At 46.8% G+C, this 23,988-nt stretch overlaps 2 protein-coding genes across 2 annotated transcripts in view; one reads left to right on the top strand and one right to left on the bottom strand.

The window, feature by feature from the left end:
- Positions 1–23,988, top strand: part of LOC135905749 (uncharacterized) — a 268,697-nt gene that overhangs the window by 120,589 nt on the left and 124,120 nt on the right. The window lies entirely within an intron of this gene.
- LOC135905751 (protein obstructor-E-like) overlaps positions 12,233–23,988 on the bottom strand; it is a 30,511-nt gene continuing 18,755 nt past the window's right edge. The window contains exons 3-5 of the mRNA XM_065436777.2: positions 22,662–22,850; positions 19,584–19,797; positions 12,233–12,460 (exon numbers count right to left, since the gene is read on the bottom strand). Of these exons, the coding sequence (XP_065292849.1) occupies positions 12,391–12,460; positions 19,584–19,797; positions 22,662–22,850 (473 nt within the window). The 3' untranslated portion in view covers positions 12,233–12,390. The remainder of the gene's footprint in view (positions 12,461–19,583; positions 19,798–22,661; positions 22,851–23,988) is intronic.

Raw genomic sequence — 23,988 nt, 5'->3', positions numbered from 1 at the left:
ATATTCATAGTTTGCTTGCACACTGTAAATCATATTGTTCAAATTATTGCAAAACAAAAAAAGGTAAAGGCCATTTTGCCATTGCTGGCAGTGGTCAACTGGCTTTTACTTTTGCAAAAAAGGCTAAGAGGCTGTACATTAAATGCGACTGAGCTCTTTCTGCGAGCCATATTTGGTTAATTTAAAGGGGTCAAACTCAGTTGGAGCTGTAGGAGTTGAGGAGGACTTCGGGATGAAACACTTGGGAGGTTTATTTACATTATGTACAGTGAGAGTCAATTAACAGTCGTACAGTCATTACGGGCCGGCAGCAACTCGGACGCTGCGGCCCGTGGCAAGAAGTTCGAAAGAGCTCGGTGAAGGAATGCTCTAGGAATGCTCTCCTGCTGCTCCCGGTCTGCGTCTTTTAAGCTCTTCGGTGTCGATAAGACACGTCACGTTCAGCCAATGGGAGAGCCCGCTCAGGTGACGCCATTTTCGGCCAATGGCAGGTGCCCGTGCGATGGAGTCGCACTCAGCGAAGAGAGTCGCTGCTCGTATGTTTGTCCGAGGGCTTTCTTCTTCCTGCGGTCTTGCCTTGCTGACTTGCAATGCGCCGTCACCATAGAGGGAAGGGGGCGACGCCGCCAGGTTTTCACGGCGCATTACAGCTGTCTTTCTTCGGGACCCACTTTACCCGCAACAGTGCCAGGACGGAAGAGTCCCTTCACTTTCGGGAAGAGCCAAGCAGTGAATAGCTCCACCGGCTGCACACGAAGTGGGGTCCGCCAACTTGTTTGCACGTGCCGTGCCTCAGGAATGTGGCATCCGTGTTTCTGCGCTCCTTAATTAGCTGTGGTGCGATTCGTGGTGGTCTGGGGAACTCGAAGTAGGCTCAGGAAACGGCCCCGTATCTAACAGCTCGTCCTCGCCCCGGAAGTTCGGAATGGCCGGTGAACTCAATTCGCCGGCCATGAGGAACGCTGAAAGGACCTGCAGGGTACTGGTGTCGAGCCTCGTTTGACGAACTTCGGGATCCTGGGCCCTGGAGAACATACGTCAAACAAACAAAACAACACAGCGCTGCACCACGTGTAAGCGCAGGCTCTTCACCCCCGACTCGCCAGCCTATTACTGAGTCAAAATGAACCCTGATCTTTTATTTCCCCAATTTTGACAAAGCAGTTCCAACCACCTTTCCAAACCGCTAGCCATTTCTCCCCGAATGCCGACAAGACCAGAGTGTCATTGTTGTAGCAAAACAATGGGTTGTTGCCGTTGCAAACAAACAATGAAAACAGACGAACATAAGTAGCCTAACTACTTAAACAGCATGTTTCCAACTTATCGCAGTGGCGTACTTATCGCACATATTGGTGCCACTGAACAGTCTGGTCTGCTTCACCAGTGCGTAATCACAAGCCCGCTAGCCTTGTGGCCACTAATCAGAACGCGTACTTGCGTCGTAGGCAAACTTTTTATTACGCCTACTCACGTGTCTTTCTTTAGTCCCTACAGGACACGTACCTTAAACGAGAACTTAATTTGCGTAACTTACGCACTCCACAGAACGCTTAAAAATATGCGTCTGCTAACAACTCGTTCTACGCACGCTCACTAAAGAAGTCAGGATACGGCTGCCCTCAACACACACGAGCAACCCAGTCATAAATCTGCTTCCTTCCGTCCACACAGGACACGCGCTAATGGACCTAAGAACGCTTCTCAGTGCAAATCATGCACTCACTGAAAACCTACCCGGTTAACCTTAGAAAATAAAAAATGCTTATAAAAAAAAGAAGGTTAACTAATACACATGCGCATTACGATAGGCCTCTCACCAATAACCTTGACACTCAGGTTACTCACACACACAAAAAAGAAAGCCTATCTACTTATTAATGAACACCTTGCGATACTACATGCTTACATAAAACTCATCTTTCTAATCTCGGAGCTTCTCCAACAAAAACACAAACAAAGGTCATACTTTTACCTAGTGAAAGAAACTTAAATCGCGAAAATTATCCGATGCTCAAAAAAATAAAACAAAACAGAACGTTGCACTTATACGGAATCTGTTTCCCTCCCGTTCCAAACGTTTTCGACTGACTCACTTTTGAGCCGTACTCGAGGTGGTCGCGGTCCGAAAGCTACTCTGGCTACTGAAGAACAACAAAAGGGCTGACTCACTATCAGCTCCACCAAGATCACGTTACAGTCCCCTGCCAATTTGCGTCCTGGCACCCCGCTTTCCTCACGACCTCGATTGACCGCGTCGCTACTCCCCACCTGGTCTCGTCTTGCCACCTTGCGCTTCTTTGTACTACACGCTGAGCTTCGAAAAGAACGACGGAACGACGAGGAACGTAACTGCCCCGTGCCCTTTATCCGTGTCCGTGCAGAACATGCTTCTCCGTTCCCCTTTGACCGGTGGCTCGAACGTGTTTGATGCGTAAACATCGTCACCGACGACTGCACCTTTCTTTTCCTCGCGCCCGTCGCCGTTTTTGGCTTCGATACATTAGCCACCGCATTCCGATCTTTAGGGCGCTTCTTTCTGCGGCGCTTTCTCTTGCAATTCCCTTTTATGCCGTCCTCTGGCGCCTCGTGCTGGCCGGTACACATTTCGTCGGCCCGGATCGGTCTCACCCGCACAGTCTGATTTTCATTTAAATCAACACTCTCTCTGCCTCGGCTGGCTGACAGCTCAACCGACTCTTGAACTATGCAGCAGGCTTTACTCGAGTTATGCAACTCGCACTCTTGCGAACTGCCCTCTACTGCATTGCCCAGCTCATGCTGTGCATCGGCACACAGCCCGTCGGTATCGATCGCTGTCTCACGCGCACTGTCCGAATGATTAATAACTGAATCATCCCTATCTAGGCTATCTAGACTGGCGGAGAGCTGCACCGATCCCTGATCAATGCAGTTGTATTCTCTTGAGCTACGCAGCTCGCAATCCTGAGAACTACCCTCAACTGCATCGTCCAGCTGGCACTTCGGCACGCAGATCTGACTCGACATGGGTACTCGCGTCTGTCGGGTCAGCAGTACCCTTTTCTTCGCTAGCAACCTCGCTAACATTATAAGCGACGCACACGCGCGGTAACTGTGCCAATTTGTTCGCAGGTGGCCTAGCTGTCTCTACAGTCATCTGTTGGCACAGCACCTCGTCGCTCTCCCTGCGGCCTTTAACGGCCTCTGTTGCCACTAAGGCATCGTTAGCAGCTAGCCTTTTCCCTTCACTTATGAATGTGCAGCCAATCTCACAGGCACCACTCTTCTCGTCGGCTTTTGGCGAAAATCCGCTAGACACTTTCTCATTCTTGTGCTCTGCACTACCTACAGAATTTTCAGACAGCCGTTGTCTCTGTGCCTTTAACTGATCACAATATTGTATCTGTTTGATCAATGTTGCCTTCTCTCTCTCATACTTTTGCTCACGCTCACGTCCTCTATACGCACGTTCACGTTCGTTCTCTCGTTCTTGACGTTCACGCTGACGTTCTTGACGCTCACGCTTCCGTTCATTCTCGCATTCTTCACGCTTACTCTTACGTTCACGATGCTCACGCTCCCGTGGTTCTTGTATCACCTCCCAAGCAAGCTCAATGCTTTTATCATCATTGCCACTATCTTCAATCGCCTTTATGATAAATGGCGTTTTCATCTGTTCGTCCGCCTCAACTCCCAAATCATCGCACGCCAACAACAAGTCTAACCTCGTCAACCTTCTAAGATCCATGGCATGCAGCTGCCCCGACTGGTGGTTAGAACTGTTTTCCTTAATTAATTTGTGCAAACACACAATGCAACAAATTCCCGATTCCCAGAGCTATCAAAATGAACACTCAACATTTGAGTCTGGCGAATCAAAAGGAAAAAAAACCACGCGCTCACTTACGGTTGCAGCACCCTGCCATCCGGTTCATTGGTCCGCTGTTCCCGGTTCCTCCGGACTCCCTGGGTCGAAGGCTCGCTCTTCTTCGCTACTCCCAGTTTCTTAGGACCTCTTTCGACGAAGGCTCTCTCTTCTTCGCTCTTCCCGGTTCCTCGCGACTCCTTTGGACGAAGGCTCCTTTTCGCTGTTCCGGGTTCCTGAGGATTTCTCTCGACGAAGATTGATCCGTAGCGCTGCCACCAGTTGATGCATTTGGAGGCGATCCCACCGCTAGCAACCAGTTGTAGGAGTTGAGGAGGACTTCGGGATGAAACACTTGGGAGGTTTATTTACATTATGTACAGTGAGAGTCAACAGTCGTACAGCTCATTACGGGCTGGCAGCAACTCGGACGCTGCGGCCCGTGTCAAGAAGTTCGAAAGAGCTCAGTGAAGGAATGCTCGAGGAATGCTCTTCTGCTGCTCCCGGTCTGCGTCTTTTAAGCCCTTCGGTGTCGACACGTCACGTTCGGCCAATGGGAGAGCCCGCTCAGGTGACGCCATTTTCGGCCAATGGTAGGCGCCCGTGCGGTGGAGTCACCCGGCGTAGAGAGTCGCTGCTCGGTTGTGTGTCCGAGGGCTTTCTTCTCCCTGCGGTCTTGCCTTGCTGACTTGCAATGCTCTGTCACCATAGAGGGTAGGGGGCGACGCCGCCAGGTTGTCACGGCGCATTACAGCCGTCTTTCTTCGGGACCCACTTTACCCGCAACAGTGCCAAGACGGAAGAGTCCCTTCCCTTCACTTTCGGGAAGAGCCAAGCAGTGAATAGCTCCACCGGCTGCACACGAAGTGGGGTCCGCCAACTTGTTTGCACGTGCCGTGCATCAGGAATGTGGCATCCGTGTTTCTGCGCTCGTTAATTAGCTGTGGTGAGATTCGATGTGGTCTGGGGAACTCGAAGTAGGCTCAGGAAACGGTCCCGTATCTAACAGAGCAAATTACGATATTGTGGATTGACAAAAACAGCACAAGTCAGTGTCAAAAAAGCACAATCACATGTCATTGTGCCGAGTTGGTCGCGCTGCTCTGATAACTTTATGGTAAACATTGGTAGCATGCTTAGCAAGCATAGCATGTGCAAATATACATAACAAAATTCATTATTAAACAAATTTTTTTACACCTTAGCTCAATTGGTGGCCATGTATTTTTACTGTGGTTTAGCAAAGCACATTTACATTGCAGTTTCAAGTTGTGACACAAGAAGTGCATAATGTGAGCTCTTTAATGAAGAAAAACTGAAACAGATGTCATAATTGTATACGGCTTTCCATATACAAATGTTGCTGCCCAGTGGCAGTTGAGCAAAATGGACTGCTGTTTCATCTGTCGTCTCAGTATAAAACCCCTTTGCGAGGGGGGGGGGGGCAAGGCAGGTTGCTTTCATGCCCCGAACTGGAGTGTCTTCGCAGTATGGAGGATGGAGAAACTATATATAGGGAAATAGAGAAACCAAGATAGCAGTTGAGTTCAGCAGTTGACATGCCACGAACAGCCAAGGTTGGCAGTTGTGTGGACCAAGGCAATTTGCACCAAACATGTGTACATACTGTACTAGAATTCTTCGATAAGACTAGGGAGTATCTACCTCCCCTAAAGAGTGCCTCCTCTCTATTCCTCCAATGCAGGAACGAGATGTGTGCGCTGGAGCTGTAGAAGTGTGCCATAAATGGCCACTTTCAAACAGTGAACAATGGTTTGTGAGTTTCCTCCCTGATTTTCGTGGCACTGTGGGTGCGTGGAGCGTTCGTGGCCGCACAGAGTTACCTGTCTGATCGCTCTGCTATGACTGGTTGCCGCCCGCATAGTTCTCCTCAGCTTTGAATAGCCCTGCTGCTCGAAGGTGGGCAAATGCACTCATTTTTTTTCTTTTCGTCCCTCACCCTCTTGACGCAAGTACAGTCCTCGCCTCACCTTCGCGCTGAAAAGGCTACCATCCTCCTCTAACCTTCAGGTTCCTAGAATTTCAAGTAAGCTATTTGGTCGACCTGTGAACTTAGTTTACAACACTCATTGTCTAGTGCCATTGCTATTGTAAAGCATGGCACACTGCTTTGCTTTTAGGCGCTTGACCATAGGCCGGGAGAATAAACGGAGCTCACTCAGACTCGCTCACAAATTATATTTTTTCTTTAGAGCTCACTCGGACTCACAGTCACCGAAATTCTACTCAGCCGGGCTCACTTAGACTCGCTCACCAGAACTATAATCAGCGGGAATGATTCGAACTCAAACTCGGCAGAATTTTACTCAGCCGGTTTCACTCGCACTTGCTTTGTCAATCAAACCCAGGAAGGTATTTTCGGACCACAGATCTCACGAACTCAGACTTTTTCTTGAATTGTACATATCAATAACAAAAATATCTTCACACCAAGCTAATATATAGGGAATGCAGATGGATTGTAAAGGCCAAAAATTTAAGCGCATGCACAAGAGTCGTTAATATAAAAGACGTTTCCTTGTTTTGTTCATAACAATGTCATGTAAGAACCAAATATAAGTATGATGCTCGACCTTGGCAGTGCCGATTTATTTTGCCTAAAGATAAAATATGCAAAAGGGATCTTTATGCATTCTTATTTATGTGTGCATGCGGTGCACACATGCTTTTGTTTCTGTGGCGCATGTGCATTTTTGGCAGTTCAGGCTAGGTCATAGTCCTTTCTAGCACTGTATACTAAATGAAGGCTTGCCTCGTAAACAAACTTTTCTCTGCTGGAATTGTGCGTAATGAAGCCTGACTATACGTAATCTGATTTACTACAGAACCACAGGAGGTCCAACTTGCTGTAACGCTTTTTGAGGTGTCGGACGTAACGCTAGGCGCTGAGAATTAAAGTCCTGTTTGATACACGAAATCAACCATATTTTCGTCTACGATACTACATACGAGGGTTGATCCAGAAATAAGGTTCCCAAGGAGCTCCAGCCACATGGGAAGGTGCGAGGCAAAATCGGACAACACTGCTGTGCGCGGATGTTCTCCCACTTTCGATTCCCCCGGCTGCGCATCGCTGTGCCGCTCATTCTTGGCTCAGCAGTCGTCCGATATGGAGGTTCCCATTGTTGATCCCGCCAAGTGGGAGATTCGTTCCGTAATTTGCTTTTTGCACGCCAAAGGGACTCCACCCGTGGATATTCATCATCAGTTGACGGAGGTGTATGGCGACAAGTGTATGTCCGTTCAACACGTCCAAAAGTGGTGCGGGGAGTTTAGTGCCGGTCGGAAGATAGTCCACGATGAAGAACAGAGTGGGAGACCGTCAGTTTTGGGGGCGGTTATCGAGATGGTCCAATGCGAAGTGCTTCAAAACAGGAGGATCACCATCCAAGAACTTGTTGCTCACATTCCTGGGAGTTCTTATGGTACAGTGAAAAGAGCTTTGACTGAAAAATTGGTGTATCACAAGTGTTGTGCTCGATGGGCACTGCGGCTATTGACATCAAACCACACGGAGAAACGCCTTGACTGTGCTCGCCAGTTTCTACAAAAGTGTCGAGAAGATAAGGAAGTATTGTCGGACTCCATTGTTACGGGAGACGAAACGAGGGTGTTTCATATCACTTCCGAAACGAAACAAAAATCCCAACGGTGGCGTCACCCAAAGTCTCCAGTCTGAAAGACGTTCGACAAACTCCCTGTGCTGGCAAAGTCATGGCCAGGGCTTTTTGGATCGTAAGGGAATACTGCTGACTGATTTCATGGAACTTGGGACCCCTGCAGGGGCGTCTGCATCAGCAGACATTTGGTGTGTTGCGATACCACGTACCCGAGCACACGAGGGTTGGACCCTCCCGCATGTAGCCGTGCGCAGCTTAGACATGTCTGGGGAAAGGGGGATCCTGTGGGTTGAGCCGATGCTGGGTGTTTGGACCTTTATAGCTCCCTTGTGGAGGCAACACACCTCTTTAGCCTCTGCTTCACATAGACGGCCCCTCCAGACTGAACCACCTGGGGGAAATCGGCAGTCGCCTTTTCCTGTCTCTCTCTCCTCAAATCTTCGTCTTTCTCTCTCAATTTTTGACCTTTCCTGTCTTCTCTCTTCCATTTACTTCCTTTCTCCTTGGCGGCAAGGGTTAACCTTGTGTGACTATCCTACCTTGGGTACACCATATTTGGTTATAGTGATGGCGTACGACTGGCATCGTGCAGACTTGTACACAAGCTCTGCCGCGTCGCTGCGTTGGGCTCCGTGGTGGGCGGTCGGCGCTGTTGCCGAACATACACATTTTTCTCGTGGCAGCGCAAGCCGCTGTTGTCTATGATCGGCGTCTGAAAAGATGCCGCACCGAAGCAACATTCCAGTTCTCTTTTCCAAGCAACGCTCCATCATTTCCCAAGTTCTATGTACTGCACAGCGAAAACAGCGTACCAGTAAGAAAGCGCTCCCCATTCCTAGTGGCCAAGTGTGTAAAAGAAAAAAAATTGGACCTACATACAAAGCCTCAAAAATGTCTCGCGGGGACCTCCACCTAGAACTGAATGACAAAGATCAAGCTCAAAAGCTCTCAGTACTTACCAGTATTGGTAACGCGACAGTGACAATTTCACAACACAGAACACCAAATACAAGCAGGGGTGTGATGTCAGAGGAAGACATTATTGGCTTGAGCGTTGAAGAACTGCTGGAAGGTTTCCAGGAACAAAATGTTACCAAAGTCCACATGCGCAGGAACGGCCAAAAAATCCTGACAAAGCATGTTATTGGGGTTGAGCTCCACCACTGGAAAAACTGGTGCCACCGTCGGCCTGACGTGGCATGAGGGATCACGTAGACACAGCAGCATCGTCGGCTGCTCCGGAAGCGCTGAAGCAAGCTGAAAACGAAAGTTTCAAGTCCCAGCTGCGCTGCGGTTCTGATTAAATGGTGAGGCTTTCCCACCTTGGGTGTCTGCTTGACAACATTTGAAAGTACTATAATAGGTAATGGCTTCCTTTGGTGGCGTGCAGCATGGTAGGCTACTGCTCGGTGCCGCAGTGCCGGACCTACGCAATGGAGCCCGGTATGAGCCTTATTCACACGTAGCCGCAGGACAAGGAGCTGCGTGAAGCTTGGCTCACGAAACTTAAAACTGGAAGACAGCCATCGGCTACACCTCGGGTATGCAGCAAGCACAGACGCAAGGAAGATTTCTGCTACGGCGCCAGTACTGCGATGTTCGGTGAGTAGCAGAAAACGCGCATTGAGACAGACGCTTGCCCGCGCCCGTTGCCTGGCTAATGTCATGACGGTTTGGTCTATGAACTTGTTGATGCTAGATACTGGCAAGTTCACTGGAACGAGAAGGGAGCGGTAAGACGCACATTATAAAGAAAGGCATGGCATATGGTCATGTTTGTGTTATGAGTTAATGCACTGGATTACTGCAATAATTGTTGTTCTTCCTTTGTAAAACTATTGAAGGGTCTTCAGGTAAAGACACCTGAACAAACACACAATTCACAGGTGGAATATAAAAAGCTACTGCAAGTCAGGATATTTTTTAAAAATAATGAAAGCACATAGTTATACAAAAGTTTTAGTTAGAATTACCAGTTTTGCGCATGGAATGCACCATACTGCATTCACAGAACTGTCATAAGAAAGCCAGCTCACACTTTCATGATAATGCACTGGTTGGGTTGTTGTTTCTGAACATAATAGAGGTTGCTACTAAGTAAAGATATTTCATCTACTACTGCTTATGTGACGCAGGAGGCAAGAGGAATGAATGTCGTCATTTAGCATACGGTAAGGGCCTAACTACTTTGCACTACCTATAATGTAGCTATGTCAATCCTGTGAGAGCAAAACTTTCACTACACTCCCACAGAAAATTACTGTTGGAAACCCTGCAGTGAAAATGCATATAATGAAATGGCACTTGCATGTGTGGCTGATATTCAGTGCCTGCTAATAGGTGGGTACGTTCCTACAGCAAATCTAATGGGTTACCAGGGTCGAAATAGTAGATTGGTCATTGATTCACCAGTAATATTTTAGACTGCCTACTTGTTGAGAGCTTTGGCATATAAGCAGGTATGGGCCTCATTATATTTAGAACCGTTCTCTTGGTAAATAGGCACCAATTGATAAAGCTCACTATATCAAAATATTCGCACGCACATCTACTGTTTTTTTTTCTCTGAAATTTGCATGGTGGTTTTATTGCCAAAGGAGAGGTAGTTGCGGCTCGGTGCTTTTTGTTGCTGTTTACATGCTAAAAGAGCACTGCACTACTCTTAGTAGCGCATTTATCTCTGTTGAAACAAAATCTCAGTGCCAAGCAATATTCAAATGAATGGAAAATATTGAAGCATCTGATTGTTTACCTCAGTTGCTAATGTTTATCCAGTTTTTAACACACTTTATTATTTCGAACCTTATACTACCTTGTTATGTAGCTTTCTCACACGGAACTCTTTTGTAGAATTTTCAGAATTCATAAAATAACATCAACATATATTCCCTAAGACTGTTCGGTGCGATCTATATATATAATTGTTACCGTCGAGGTTCATGAATGTTGCATGTGATCGGCGTATATAAAATACACAATCTATTCTAGGTACGCCAGTGCCCATACGTTATTAGGTCAAAAGTTCCGTGAAGGTGCACAGGAGATGCAAGTCCAAAAAACAACTGATAATATTTGCGCTGCATCTTACGCCGCGCGCTGAAAAAGAGCAGCGCCTTTTTCTTGACCTTATCCAGTCAGTTGTTTCGATGCGCTTTGTTTGCGATTAGGCGGAAAAGCGGTCCACAAGTGATGTAAAAGCGCCCACGGTTCATCGACGATACGGTAGGCATGTCGCCTGCAAAAACGGAGTGCCGCTTCGCCCCATAGATTTGGTTGCTTCCCAGGCAAGATGGCGGACCTACGCGCAACTCTGCTACCTTTGGTAGCATATACAGTTACTCTACGTTCAGCCACTGTAGCTGGAGTAGAACAGAGGATGTGCAGTAGCCTTCTCCCCTCCCTCCTATCGCGCGAACATCTCCCCGCACCCTCCCCCTCCCCGTCTTGTGCACGTGATTAACGGTGCGCACCCTTCCCGCTTTCCTCCCTTGCGAGCGCGAGAAGGCACCGCCACATCAAGCCACTATCGTTCTCGGCTTATCCTCGAAAGCACCGTATGCTTGCACCTATAGCATACGGCACGCCGACGCGATGTTATCGCACTTGCACTTTGTACAGAACATTACGGCGACGGCGACGGTGTAAATTCAGCTGGAAGTGTACATATAATTGCTATGGTAATGAAAGTAGCATCACGGTTTGGATATGGAACCGCGAAGTGTTGCGTATCCTTGATCACGATTTCCACTAATTTTGAGAAATCACCGTTTCTTCCGCTGAGCCGGAGGTTGACGGCTACATTGTCACCTCCTTGGTTGTCATTAAACCTTCGCTCCGCCTAGCAAGATCCATACAGTGGGAAATTTCTATTGGACCAATTTTAGTGGGCTGAAGGTCTGGTCGTTTCGCTCACGCACGGTGCGGCTGCGCGAACGAGGTCGGAAGAAACTTGTAGACTTACTGGAAAATTTATCTAGTGAATAACTTCTCCAGGACAGCGCAAGGTACGTACACACTTTTGTTGTCATCTGGCGGCCCTTTGGGAATCACTCGGAATTTAAAAAAAAAAACGGTATCGCTCATCTGCGATACCTTTAATTCCCCTACGGCGAACACGTACCTTGCGTTGCTTCTTTGCGACCGTTAAACCGAAAAGCGGAGCGGTGTTTCATGTCTGGTCATATACTACTACGCCGAGAAGCACTCATTTGAGTCGAATGGCGACAAAAATTAGCAACGTAAGATACTCGCTCGCTGTAGTTTGATGACACCGTACAAATGCTTGTAACTGTATACATGACCTGTATTAAATAAATGTTCAAACTTGCGCTGTCTTGAAGTGATCTCCTTTGAGTTCGCTCTCGCGATCATACCTTCCATGACCGAAACGCTAGGCTTCTCTTCCGCCGAGGTCGGTCGAATGGAAAATGTCCACCGGACCTTCCGAGGCAGAGCGGCAGCTGAGAGGCAAGTCAGTCAGCGGAAAGAGGAAGAGAAGTGTTAGAAATTAGAAGTGATAAAAAGTTTTAGGACGCTTCTTGATCTAGTGACCACATCGATCTTGTGATTTGCCTTGTCGGCTGCTTACAACCCGTACGAAGAGTACGCGGTGCCGGCGCCCGCAGCAGGAATTTCCGGTAAGAGTTTAGTTCGAACTTCACTGGGAACTATTCATTTAGAAAGTGTTGGCCGACATCAATGTGGGCTTGAAAATTTATACGCTCACTAATGAAACGACGACAGCTTTATTTCACGAAATTCCCATTTTATTCCAACTTTCCAGCTCCTCGCAGTGCATCCATGGACATGCAGAAAAAGGGCGCGACTGAAGGGAAAACGCTGTGTACAGTTTAATGAGTAAAAAAAAATGCTGTCAAAATGATCTAGCCAAATGGTTCGCTTTCATCGTCCCTGGCGCCGAAGCGTTTGGCGCTTGTTGAAAGGGTCCTCCTGTGCACCGTAGTAGTTCTCACTGAAAAAAAAAAAAAAACCGAGAAAAACAACAGAGGTTATCGCTTAGACATGAGGACCCCGTTATGTTTTATAAGCTGTTTTGTATTAGGCCCCTTGTCACCATTCGGTAAGAATAACTGTGATGTCATTATGTGGCTTGAGTATTGGTTATATTTCGCTTATCCTTACCGTTGACCGATTTGCAAGTTGGAGGGAGAAAATCAGAACACGCGGCACTGCAGTGTTGGTACATACGTAATCCCAAAGTAAACGTGATGGGTATAGAAATGAGTTTCATTTCTGTTTGTGCAGAAAACAGTTGCTTTCCGCAGTAAAACTGCTTGCACGAAGTGCGGTCTCTTTTGTGGATGACCGTTTCAGATAAGTACCTCTGAAGTTGATCAGTGAGAGTGATGGCTGTAGTGGAGGTCAGTCTGATGCGCCACACAGCTCATAAGATTCCTTCGAGCGTCCAAGTCGCCCAGTGCATTCTATTGTCGCCACTGTCATTTTACTCTTTAACTAGCTGTACTAAGTGCTTCTGTAATAGTGTTCCAAAACAAGCAGTAAGGGGCCATGCCCTAATTTGAAGATGTTCACAAAAACAGGTAAGTGGCTGAATCAAAGCTATTCTAATGTCCTATTTAGGACAGAGCAGTGACTGCTGTGAATTATACTGCCTGAATCCCCTGCAGAGGTAATATAATCTATTTACCGCTTTAAGGGCGTAGTTTGCTAACGTTGATGGAGTCTCCAATCTTTTGGGCACTGGGAGAACTCCTCTGTTGCCTCTTTCTTTAGAAGAAACAAAAGTCGTGAGGTATACCCAAAGGCGCCGACTAGGGGGGCTCCGGGGCCAGCGCCCCCTCCGGAGTTTTCCGAGGTGGGGAGGGGGGCTGAGCCCCTCTAACCCTAACGTGTCATTGCCAGAGTTTTGTCACCCACATCAATTGAGGTTTCTTTTGACTTGCCTCGACCTTTTCACTTAAAATGTTATTGTGGCTGACAGCTTACTGCATCATTGTTGGCGCTGACGTGCCTGCATTTTAATTCATACTTTGCTTTATTTCTGCAAATCCTGACAATAGGAGAACAAGCGCATTAGAAGTACCAGCGGCGGCTGTCTCATCCGTATTTTCTCACTTCAACAATGTTCTAAATTTCCACAAAACGCCATGCACATATACAATATATTAAATATGTACACAGGACAAAGTTTATTATATTTTTAAAGTGAAGGAGGTAGCCAATCAACAATTATTTTTAAAGGTATGAATAGCTTATGTCTAGAGAATGAATATGTTGCTGTACGTTCACGTCGCTTCAAAATGCTTTGCGTGATTTTTTGATCCTGAAAAAAAAAACCTATAGACTTTAGTGAACCCTTCGGCAGAGTATTTTATCAACAGCGTGTGAAATGCACGTCAATGATCTGTGTCTCAGTACCGCTTCTCTTTCCAGTAAGCAAAGCTAACGACTCATTAAAAAACACTTCTAATAATTTACAACATTTATTAGGAATGGAAACATCGTTACTTGCATGCAGAGGTCATAAATATATACAGGGTGTCTCTATTAACCATTATACACCAAGATTAAAAACGTAAGGCAATGCGTTACTTGAAGAAAACCTAGTGCATATTGTTTCCAGTATAGTGGAGTAGCTGCCAGTAATGTTTTGGGTACTGATATTTAATAAGATAATTGTAATTAATTATCTAACTCGAGACGTACTGTCATAATTATCAAAGTGTCAATGAGACATTTGTAAGCATAGCGAAGGGACACCTAACTGCGGTATATTCAGCGACGTACTAATTGTGTACTAATTTTTTCCGACTGATAAATAAATCCTGCGAAAAATGGCGAATACCACGTGATTGCGCTCCCACCCATCATAAAGCAGCGCCAGCGAAAACGAAATGAAGGAAATAAAAGAAGATCACCACCCAAGCACTCCGTACAGATGGTTAACCAGCGAAGCTGAAACGTGCGGCCCCGGTGTTTCTCACTGGGTTAATCCCGACGGTTCGTTAAACGACGGCTTGGTAGACTGCCGGATCCTCGGTACGCAGTTGCTGCTTACGCTCGGATGCACGAGCCTGTTCTTGTGCCTGGGCTGCAGCATCGGTACGGCGTAGACGAGCTCGTTTCCGGTTCTGCTCGCGGAATTGCTGATCTAAAGCTGCCTGTTCCTCAAGAATACGTATGACGTATGACGCGTAGCCTACCCTTTTCGGAGCCGGAGAGAATGTTGCACGCCCGCTAGGCTGCGACGGAGAGCAGTGACGTCACTACTGGCGCAGCCAATCGCGCGCCTCTCTTTCGCGTTTTTTTTTTTTCTATCGGGCATTCGCATCGGGTTGCACCGGAAGAGTTTTCGGTGTATGGGCAATGGACGGACGGATGGACGAATCGGCTAGCCATGTACAGCTTCGCTGTAAAACATCGTGATCGAGCTAGTGCCTTATCTGCCGCGCTTCTGCCCAAGTAACACGCCGCGTTTGGTGTTAGCTGGAAACAATATGTGATAGCTGTTGTCTTAGCGCAGATAAAGTGCATGGATGGTTCTTCTTTTTTTTTTTGCCAAGAAACCTATCACCACAAAAGCGAATTGACAACGTCAGTGCAAATGTTTAAATGTGCGTCTTGTTTAGTCCTAGTCGCCATGTCTTTCTCTGATGAGCAGAAGCTAAAAATGATCCTTGCCTTGGGAGCTGCAAATGACAACAAGAGGAAGGCCGCAAATACATATCAGTCATGGAAGTGTGGAGGTAGACCAAACGCATCGACTATCATCAGATATGAAAACCTGAGACAAACCGGCAGTTTCCAGAAACAGCGGGGGAGGACTCCATCTTTGAGTTCTAACCTACGCACGGATGTTCTAGCATTTATTGTCTCAAACCCTTGTGCTAGCCTGCGGGACGTTGCTGCTCAGGTACCAATTTCCAAGTCGTCAATTTGGAAGATTCTAAACGACGGCACTTCACCCGTACCACCTGTCGGGCCCTTGGCCCTCTCTGCAGCGCGCACGGGGGAAGCCTTTGAATCGCGCGCCACAACGGCACTCGTCGCATGGAGCATGCGCGTCGATCGCGGTAGCGTAAGAACTCGCGCGGGGACTGCCGGGAAGGCGGCTGCCCGATAAGAAGGCAGCGGAGACGGCACTCGGGGCTTTTTGCGGGGCGCGGGCTTGGGGAGGCGCTGGTGGGGCGTGGCCCGTGTAGGTTTCTTTTACCGAGCGTGCTGCAGAGCAGGGGGAAAAGCGTCTTTGCATTGTGTCTGCATGAAAGAGTGTTGTTGTTCTTGTTGTTCGCTTTTGGGACTGTCTGCGCGCCTGGTTCGGTGCTTGCTTGCTTTCTGCGCTTTAAGCATTCGGTTATCGCCCGAAAGATTGTGTTGGTTGATGGTTGGTAGCGGCCGTTCTTTCGTCGCTCCCTTTCGCTTGTATATTTTGTTGCCTCGCTGTTTTGCTGCTTGCCTCTTTGCTTTTGCTACTTTTTGCGGCTTTGCTTCTTTGCTGCCTGCTTCCTTGTCTTGTTGTTTTCTGCTATTGGCCGCGAGGCTGCGGTAATTTTGAGTGTTGCATTCTATCGTAAATTAAAGCGGTTTTTGTTCCTTGCGCCTTTGGTCCTTTGTCGTGCTGGTCGCGGCTCGCGGACCCCCTGAGCGAAGGCTGAGGGGCCTTCACGCCTTAACCCGCACCAATGCTTGGAAGATAGGGACCTCTAGAATCGTCTAGATTTCTCGAATCGGGTTTTCACAAAAGCCGATGAGTCACTGAACTTTTTGAGCAACAGCATGTGCACAGATGAAGCAAATTTTCATAGAAACGCCCAGATAAGTTTGTATAACGCACACTTTTGGAGTGACGACAATGCACACGGGGTAAAGCGCAATCGGCACCAGTACCAGTGTTCGTTCAATGTGTGATTCGGAATTTATGCCGGTGGTCTCATCTTTGACCACACACTGACTGGACAGCGTTACGTGGACGAAAGAAATCCTTGAAGTGGTGGATGAGTTTCTCAGCGAAGTCCCGATGTCACGTCTTCCACTTCTGTGGTGTCGGCAAGATGGTATGGTATCAGCCAGCAGACACCAGCAGCCGAGCCCGAAACTGGCTGGATGCGACTTGTCATGCGCAATAGATTGGAAGGCACGGGCCTGTAAATTGGCCGGCTAGGTCATCTGACTGCTCTCCACTCGGTTTCTCTCTTTGGGATTATGTGAAAGGTCGTGTTTACATGATCGAGACGGACGTCAGATGAGCTCAAGGCAAGGATAACGGATGTCTGCCGCAGAATTCCAGCGTCGGTCATCAAGAAAGGCACAGATGTGATAACGCGGGCTCAGTACTGCGTAGCTGCGGAAGGAGACCTATTCGAAAACGTCCTCTAGGCAGCAGCTGGTGTTCAACGGCGCTTAGAATTCATAAATAATAAGGACAAACTGAAATCTGATGTTTCTTTTTTTTCTTTTCTTTTTTTCGTACAGACGTCTCGATTGCCAATCCGGGTCATTTAGAAGTGGTACAGTTACTTGAACGCATCGATTTTGCCTTTTCTCTACACGTGGGTCGTTTCCCGGTCTGTTTATTTCAGTTTTATTTTTTTGCGACGAACCTGTTTTTGCAGCAGGTATACACTCTCATGAAAAATAAAACCGTCACTTCAATTTAGCTGTGGTTCGAAGCAAGTTTCTGGCACGAAATACAGCCATATAGCTCCATATACAAAGACAGCCATATAGCTCCATCCCATAGAGCCGGGATTTTGAAACATGATATGCCTATTACAATGCTTTTCTGAAGTGAAGGCGCTAAAATGACGGAGGACAAAGAAGAAACACGCACACACACAGGGCGCCGACAGGCAAAGCAGTTGCTTTGCCTGTCGCAAAGCTTAATTTGAGGGCGTTGCTTTATGATGCGGTTGGCCGAGCGCAGTCACGTGACATTTTTCATATTTCGTGAGGCTTGTTCGGCAGTCGGAAAAAATTGCACGCAATTAGTACGTCGTTGAAAACATAGCAGTTAGATGTCAGATGCCTCATTGACACGTTGACCATTAGGACGGTACTTCTCGAATTAGATAATTAATTGCAATTGTCGAATTAAATTTTAGGAACGGGAGAATTACTGGTGGCTACTCCCCTGCACTGCAAACAATATGCACTAGGTTTTCTTCGAGTAACGCAACTGCTATTTCTTTTAAGTCTTGGTGCTTGATAGTTGGGGCACCCTGTATAATTCACTCAGTAACCGAAATGAGGCCAAGCCGGATTAACTCGAAATCAGAATCAACAGCAGTCATGCGCAGGAGTGTTTATACACGAACTCACAGAAAAAGAACAAAAATAGACAGAGAGAGGATGCAGCTTGATAGCAGTGATGCAGTGATAGCGAAGTATACGACAATTACACGAAAGAAGAGAGACACCATATTCTTGGTGGTGGGAGGGGACTCAGGCTGTGAAATCGAACTGTCTGGAATCATGAGCTAGGTCTTGTAAATTCTCGTATAACGCCCTCACTTGAATGAACAATTCTTCGAGTTCACACGTTCTTCAAGTGCAATAAATAAATAAATATATATATATATATATATATATATATATATATATATATATATATATATATATATATATATATATATATATATATATATATATATATATATATATATATATATATATATATATATATGGGTATAGCTGCGAAGATGTACCAGTTTTCCCAATAAAATACTGTTAAATGTTTTCTTTCTTTTTTCATAAAGACCACTTCTGGACAAACCAAGGCAGGGCGAACGCCAATTACGCTATTTAACAGAATAACGTGCCAAACTTGGGTTATGTGCGAGGTTTGAATAGGAATGCAGTGTTTCTGAAATTTCTGAAGGCGTGGAAAAAAAAATTAAGATAGTACGAAAAGGCTACTTTATAAAGCTGTCAAGAGGTCGGAAACAATATTCTAAAATATTGCATAGCACAGCAATCTAGAAGTAACTAATATTATATAGCACATCAATCTCAAAGTAACTGTAGATGATGTCCATGAAAGGAGGTGTTTCCCCTGGTTGACGCAAAACGTTGGCATGTGCAATATTGACCTCAGCTTTTTCACTCGTTCAGATATACTTTGTGCTTTTGGAATTCCCATCTGTCAAACCTTAAAGTGCTTTTTTACTCCTTTAGTGAGGTGATTGATTTGTTGGCGCTTTAGGAATATGTGTGAGGAGTGGTGGCGTGGGCGGGGAGGGAGGGTATGTCGCATAATTTTGATGGGGGGGGGGGCGGCCCTCCCCCCTTGGGTACGTGCCTGCCTTGTATGTTACATGGAACAGCTACTGGCGATATTTTTCCAAGCTATGCGATGGTCCCATTTTTGTGCCACTGGTGTAAAAGCTAAAATGAAACTATGGGATGAAGCGCTTAGTTGGCACCTGAAGAAGAAACTAAGGCGTACCTATTGAAGACTGCTGCTGCACACATTTGCCTGTCTCGTAAATAACGCGTACCTTCGTGATTCCTGAAAGTATGGGATAAATTTGTTCATCGGGCTGGCACAAATGTTCATGAAGATAGTATACAGAACGTCTGACTCAGCTTTGGAAGCTAGCTAGATTTTGCTGAATTGCGGTGAACTAGAGGATTAAATACCGGGACTGACCTTTCTGTCGTTTTTCATCCGTAAACGTCGGATCTTTCGTCTAACGACAAACGATGAATGTCAAACTTGCTGCTCAGGAAAGTTATGAACTTTGACGATATCGCACACCACTTGACATCATAAATATTACAGGCGAAATGATAGTTGACATGCACGTCTATACCGAAAAAGTGACGCATACCAGCCTAACACGATTTACCTCAACACCGCCTCATTTTATTGGGTAAATTTTTACTCTGTTTCTTTTTCCGCTTTTTATGCTCAGGAAGGGAAAAAAAGCGAGAGAAAAAAAGCTTTTTCCCCAAGAATTCACTTTTTTCCCTTTGGCCACTGCATCGCTTGACTTGGAATGAGACAAATCGGGAATAAACGTGGCGTAAAAGCATTTGCGTCATCTATAGACTTTACGTAGAGATGTTGTAATTGCCAGGAAGGTCATTGCTTCAGCAGATAGACGGCAACCTACCAGCCGGGCACGTTGACGGGGTCGTCACAAGTTTTGGTGGAAGGGTTGAAGACGGTGCCGGCGTCGCAGGAGAGGAGACGAGGAAGTCGTTTGCCGTAGTACGTGGCCACGCACACGAAGTGCTTGGCGCAGTCGCGCGGATGCGCGTACGGAGGGTTCACGAAGTCCTGTAGCTCGTATGTTGTCGGCTCAGGACACTGGAAGCCCAGGTACGCTGCGGGAACATTAATCGCAGATTAATTTCGCTCACAGTTCGCAAGCAGCGCTACACGTTCATCGACACGTTCAGCGCGACACGTTCATGGATCTGATATTCTGTTTCTAGTCGTATAGAGCGACTTGAACGTAGTCGCTTTCTAGAGCTGCAACTAAGTTTCAGAAAACTTTAAGAAAGTTTCACACTAGATCGCTGATGAAGTTCCGAATAGTGAATTGCAGGGCCACTCTATAGTAAGAAAAACGTGAAGCTGGAGATTTAAAGGATCCTCCAGCGTTAACAAAATTGAACGAACAGTGAAACTGCAATCTGACTTTCCTGTAGGGTCTTTGTGTAACGCGCCAAAGCTAACCAATGAACACAGACTCGATCACAACCTGCAAGCTGACTGTGACACCAAACAATACACTGGGACACCAAACCACTCAAGTAACTTTCATACAGCATTAAATTCCATCTTTATTAAACACACAACAACAGCGCTGGAATGTCAGGAAGTGTAAAGCGTACTTCCAGCGCCACGAAGCCCGCTGTTACATGTAACGGCCAGCTTCTTTATTATTACTTCTTTTTCGATACTCTTTTGTGATGGGACGGATACTTGTACAGACATGTGTTTGTGGCTATATATACTAAATCGCCCCTTTGGAACCTATCCAAATCGCTATAAAACTACACCCATAGATAACCTTGGGCTCATCAACAAGATGTATGACACTTCAGGCGACTCTCTTAGGAGGTGCATAATCGTAAGAGAAGATTGTCTGCATCAGTACTGCGCATGGTAACACTTCTAAATTCTAGTTTCTGCGACGGGTTCGCGCGTTCAAGTCGTGTAGCGGGCTTACAGTCGGAAGACCGGGTCGAAGGTTTCGTTGTCTGCCCCCCTCCCCGCCGCCCCTGCAGTAGCAAACTCGTAACTGTGGACGTGCTTACGCTTCATTATCTCAAATAACTTGCCATATGAAACAGAGTTATGTTGCGCAGCTTTTGGATGTGATACAACGCTGTCATAGCGTAGTAATTAATAGAAATAATATATGAAAGATGCATGCGCATAATTGTAACTCAGAAAGGAAAGCTCCATTAAGTACTAGAATTCAACTTGTCTTTCTTTTTTTGTTTTGCAAGAGCAGCAAAAGTCATTTCCAATGCAGTTTAATGCAGAGGCTGCTCATAACATATGCTTTTTTCCCCCTAACTAAGCCAACTGCGAAAACTGCAAATATGATTGCGGCTAAGGCAGCCTAAAAAGGCGACAAAAACGCGGCACAACGGAAAAAAATTCCTGGCGTGGCGATAAGGTCGCCAGGAAATTTAAATAAATTCCGTGACTTCCGTGCTCCGAAAGCTTTTGCAGTCGGCTGCGCATGTGCAGCCCTGTTTCTGCGCTGTACATTAGAAGGGCGTGATGGTGGGAATCCTACTGCCATAAATTTTAATCCGGTGGCCTAGTGATATAGAGGCACACTGATTTGAGGTGGCAACGTAGAACACTTATTAGGCTAGGTGCCGCATTTTGTAAAATATTTTTGCGTTTTTCAAAATTTTTTTGCCCTTCGCCACTGGTTCACACTAAGCCGTGCCCTCGCTATTGCCGGGATCAGCCCACTCGGTGGAACGGTTGATAAGAAGTGAATAGAATCGGAGGGAAATAGTCCTTACAACATATGGCACCTGGCACAACCACAACAGACCCGGTATAACGTAAGGATTCCTTCCGGTCGATTCTATTAATTTCTTATCCACCGTTCACGGCTGGCCGATCCCGGTAATAAAGTGGGTGGGATGGCGCTCGGACCACTGACGAAGCGCGAAAAGGAATAGCGTCGGAATACAATCGTTACTTTATCCCGGCCCTCAGTTGTTTAACGGTGACACTTGATTCAGTGACACTTGTACGGACAGGTTCGATCAAATGGTCTATGGAGGCGTCGTAGCTAAGCGTACGGCCCCACGCGGAGCCTCCGCATAGCCTCACCCACCTAACAGCCTGGGAGGTCTAAACCACGCCGCAGAATGAGATCTCGTGTTGCGTGGCGGGATAGTCTCCCCGTGAATGAGAATATCGTCCTGAGGCTCACTTGAAACGCCATTTTATAGGTCCACTCCTTCTCTGGTGAATTGCAGAAAAGTAGTGCGGCTTGCTTGCACCAAATACGCGAAATGTTTTTATTTTCTTCTTTTTCGTCAAGGTGGTTGTGTTATTCAACCGTCCTGCCAATCACCTCCCGCATTCGGGCGGCCCGTAATCATGATTACACGTGTCAATGGTTTTCGAAGCTATCTTTTTTTTCCCTCCGTAACTTTTAATCGGTCTATTGATCGTTTGATTAATTCTGGATAAGAAATGCTGCCAACGAGTACAGTATGTCGCCGACTCCTCCACAACGTTAAACTGTTAAATGAACAAACTTTTGATTTGAGTGTCCAGATTTGTTCGCTTTCGCTTCATTTTTAGACCGCCGAGCAGCGTAAGCGAAAACTTCTATGTGAATTTTCGTGTTTTTTTGTAATAAAACTTTAACTGAGAATCAGTCCTGCGTCATGTGTTTTTTTCCTTGCCTCTTGTCTTGATATCTCGCATTGCTTTAAATATGTCACCACACAAACTCGGCCAGCTGTTCGTATACTTTTGTGGGATTGTTGCACGCGCGGTATGCTGTACGGACTCCACGATGAACGAATGGTCTTGGTGTAGTAGAGGAAGTCTTGCACAACATCTTTCCTTTTAGCCTAATTCACCGCCACCGATCCTCGCGGACAAGTTAATCAGCTGTGCGTTGAAACTGATGCACTTGGATGTAAATGCGACGAGCACGTCTGTGCATAATTTGAAAGAGAATGCTTAACGAGTATACCTTCAGCGTCGCAGCGCTCCACCAGGTCGGGCCAGTCGCAGATGCCGCGGCGCTCGTTGAAGGCCAGTCCCTCGGGGCAGTCGAAGGGGAAACCGTGACCGTCCACGCAGTTGTAGAACTTGCCGCAGTTGGCCTCGTCCGCGTACATGCCCCAGCGACGGGGGCAGTTGCCCACGCCCTGCGCCGGTTCTGCAACAGCGGCACACGCGCGACTCCAAGCTCAGGGCGAGCCACGCGAGCAGAACCATGCATGCACGCCCACCAGAACTCGACCGCCGTGGGCGACCCACATGTGTTCGCTACGCACTGAAACGGGGGAGTCCTTTCTCCCTTCCTACTTGAAGCAGAATTCCTTCGCAGCTACAAAACAAAGGGAAGCCACGCAGCGCGTTCAAGGCCACAGAATTCATTACCTGCTGGCTGCTTGCTTCCACCCCAAACAATGACCTCATTGATTCAAACACGACCGTGCCACCCGCTTCTCCCTCGGCCACCTTGCCCTTTCACCAGCGCGATCCGGCAAACGAGAAGCGAGCTAAGTAGCATTTCTTTTCTAATAATTTAGTACGCTTTAGACCGGATGCTTCTGGTTCCTTTGTGTAGCCGATGCGTGACCACTATCGCGTCCTTTTGTTTCTTCTCCGTTCACCCTAAACATGCAGGGGGAGATCATATTTTGGCTTGGACAAGCGGCTGGCAGCCGTGACCGCTGAGACCTCTGTGCTTCGTTACTCGTGGACTGCGTTCACTGTATAGTAAATGCCCCCGAAGACCTTCGCCGCTCAGGGTCATCCCGCGGATTTTTCGCAAGCGCGCACTGGGTGCCGAGTTCTCTGGCAATTAGCCCGAAGTATCGGCTTGTGGGTCCATGTTCACCAACATGTTTACACGCACGCTTCACTTTTTTTGTCTGTTCTTTTCTTCCAAGTACACATTTCCGGCATGTTCCTTTTTTATATAGCAATGTCAGACACCCCCCGACTAAAGCTACAAGAAATAAAGAGCAGGCAAGAATAACACGTGCCGTCCTTTCGCCTTTGCAACTGTTGTGTATACTACATCGCAAGATGTCAGCAAGAAGATGACGAAGAAAAATAAATACGTTCGCTGCTTCGCTGGCATGCTGCTTTTCAGACAATGGACATCACTCACCAGAAACTTTCTTGTTCACGTAATTAAAGGAAAAATCTACTTGCGTACAACGAATTTTGAAGGCAGCCTCGATCCGAAACATTCCTATACGAAAAACCCATGTGCCCATGACCGCCACATGCAATAATACCATATGAAACATATATATATATATATATATATATATATATATATA

The sequence above is a fragment of the Dermacentor albipictus genome, chromosome 1 (assembly GCF_038994185.2).
Source record: "Dermacentor albipictus isolate Rhodes 1998 colony chromosome 1, USDA_Dalb.pri_finalv2, whole genome shotgun sequence".
In the NCBI taxonomy this organism is placed as follows: Eukaryota; Metazoa; Arthropoda; class Arachnida; order Ixodida; family Ixodidae; genus Dermacentor; species Dermacentor albipictus.
Note: the sequence above shows the minus strand (reverse complement) of the source record. Positions and strands in the feature narration are given on the sequence as shown.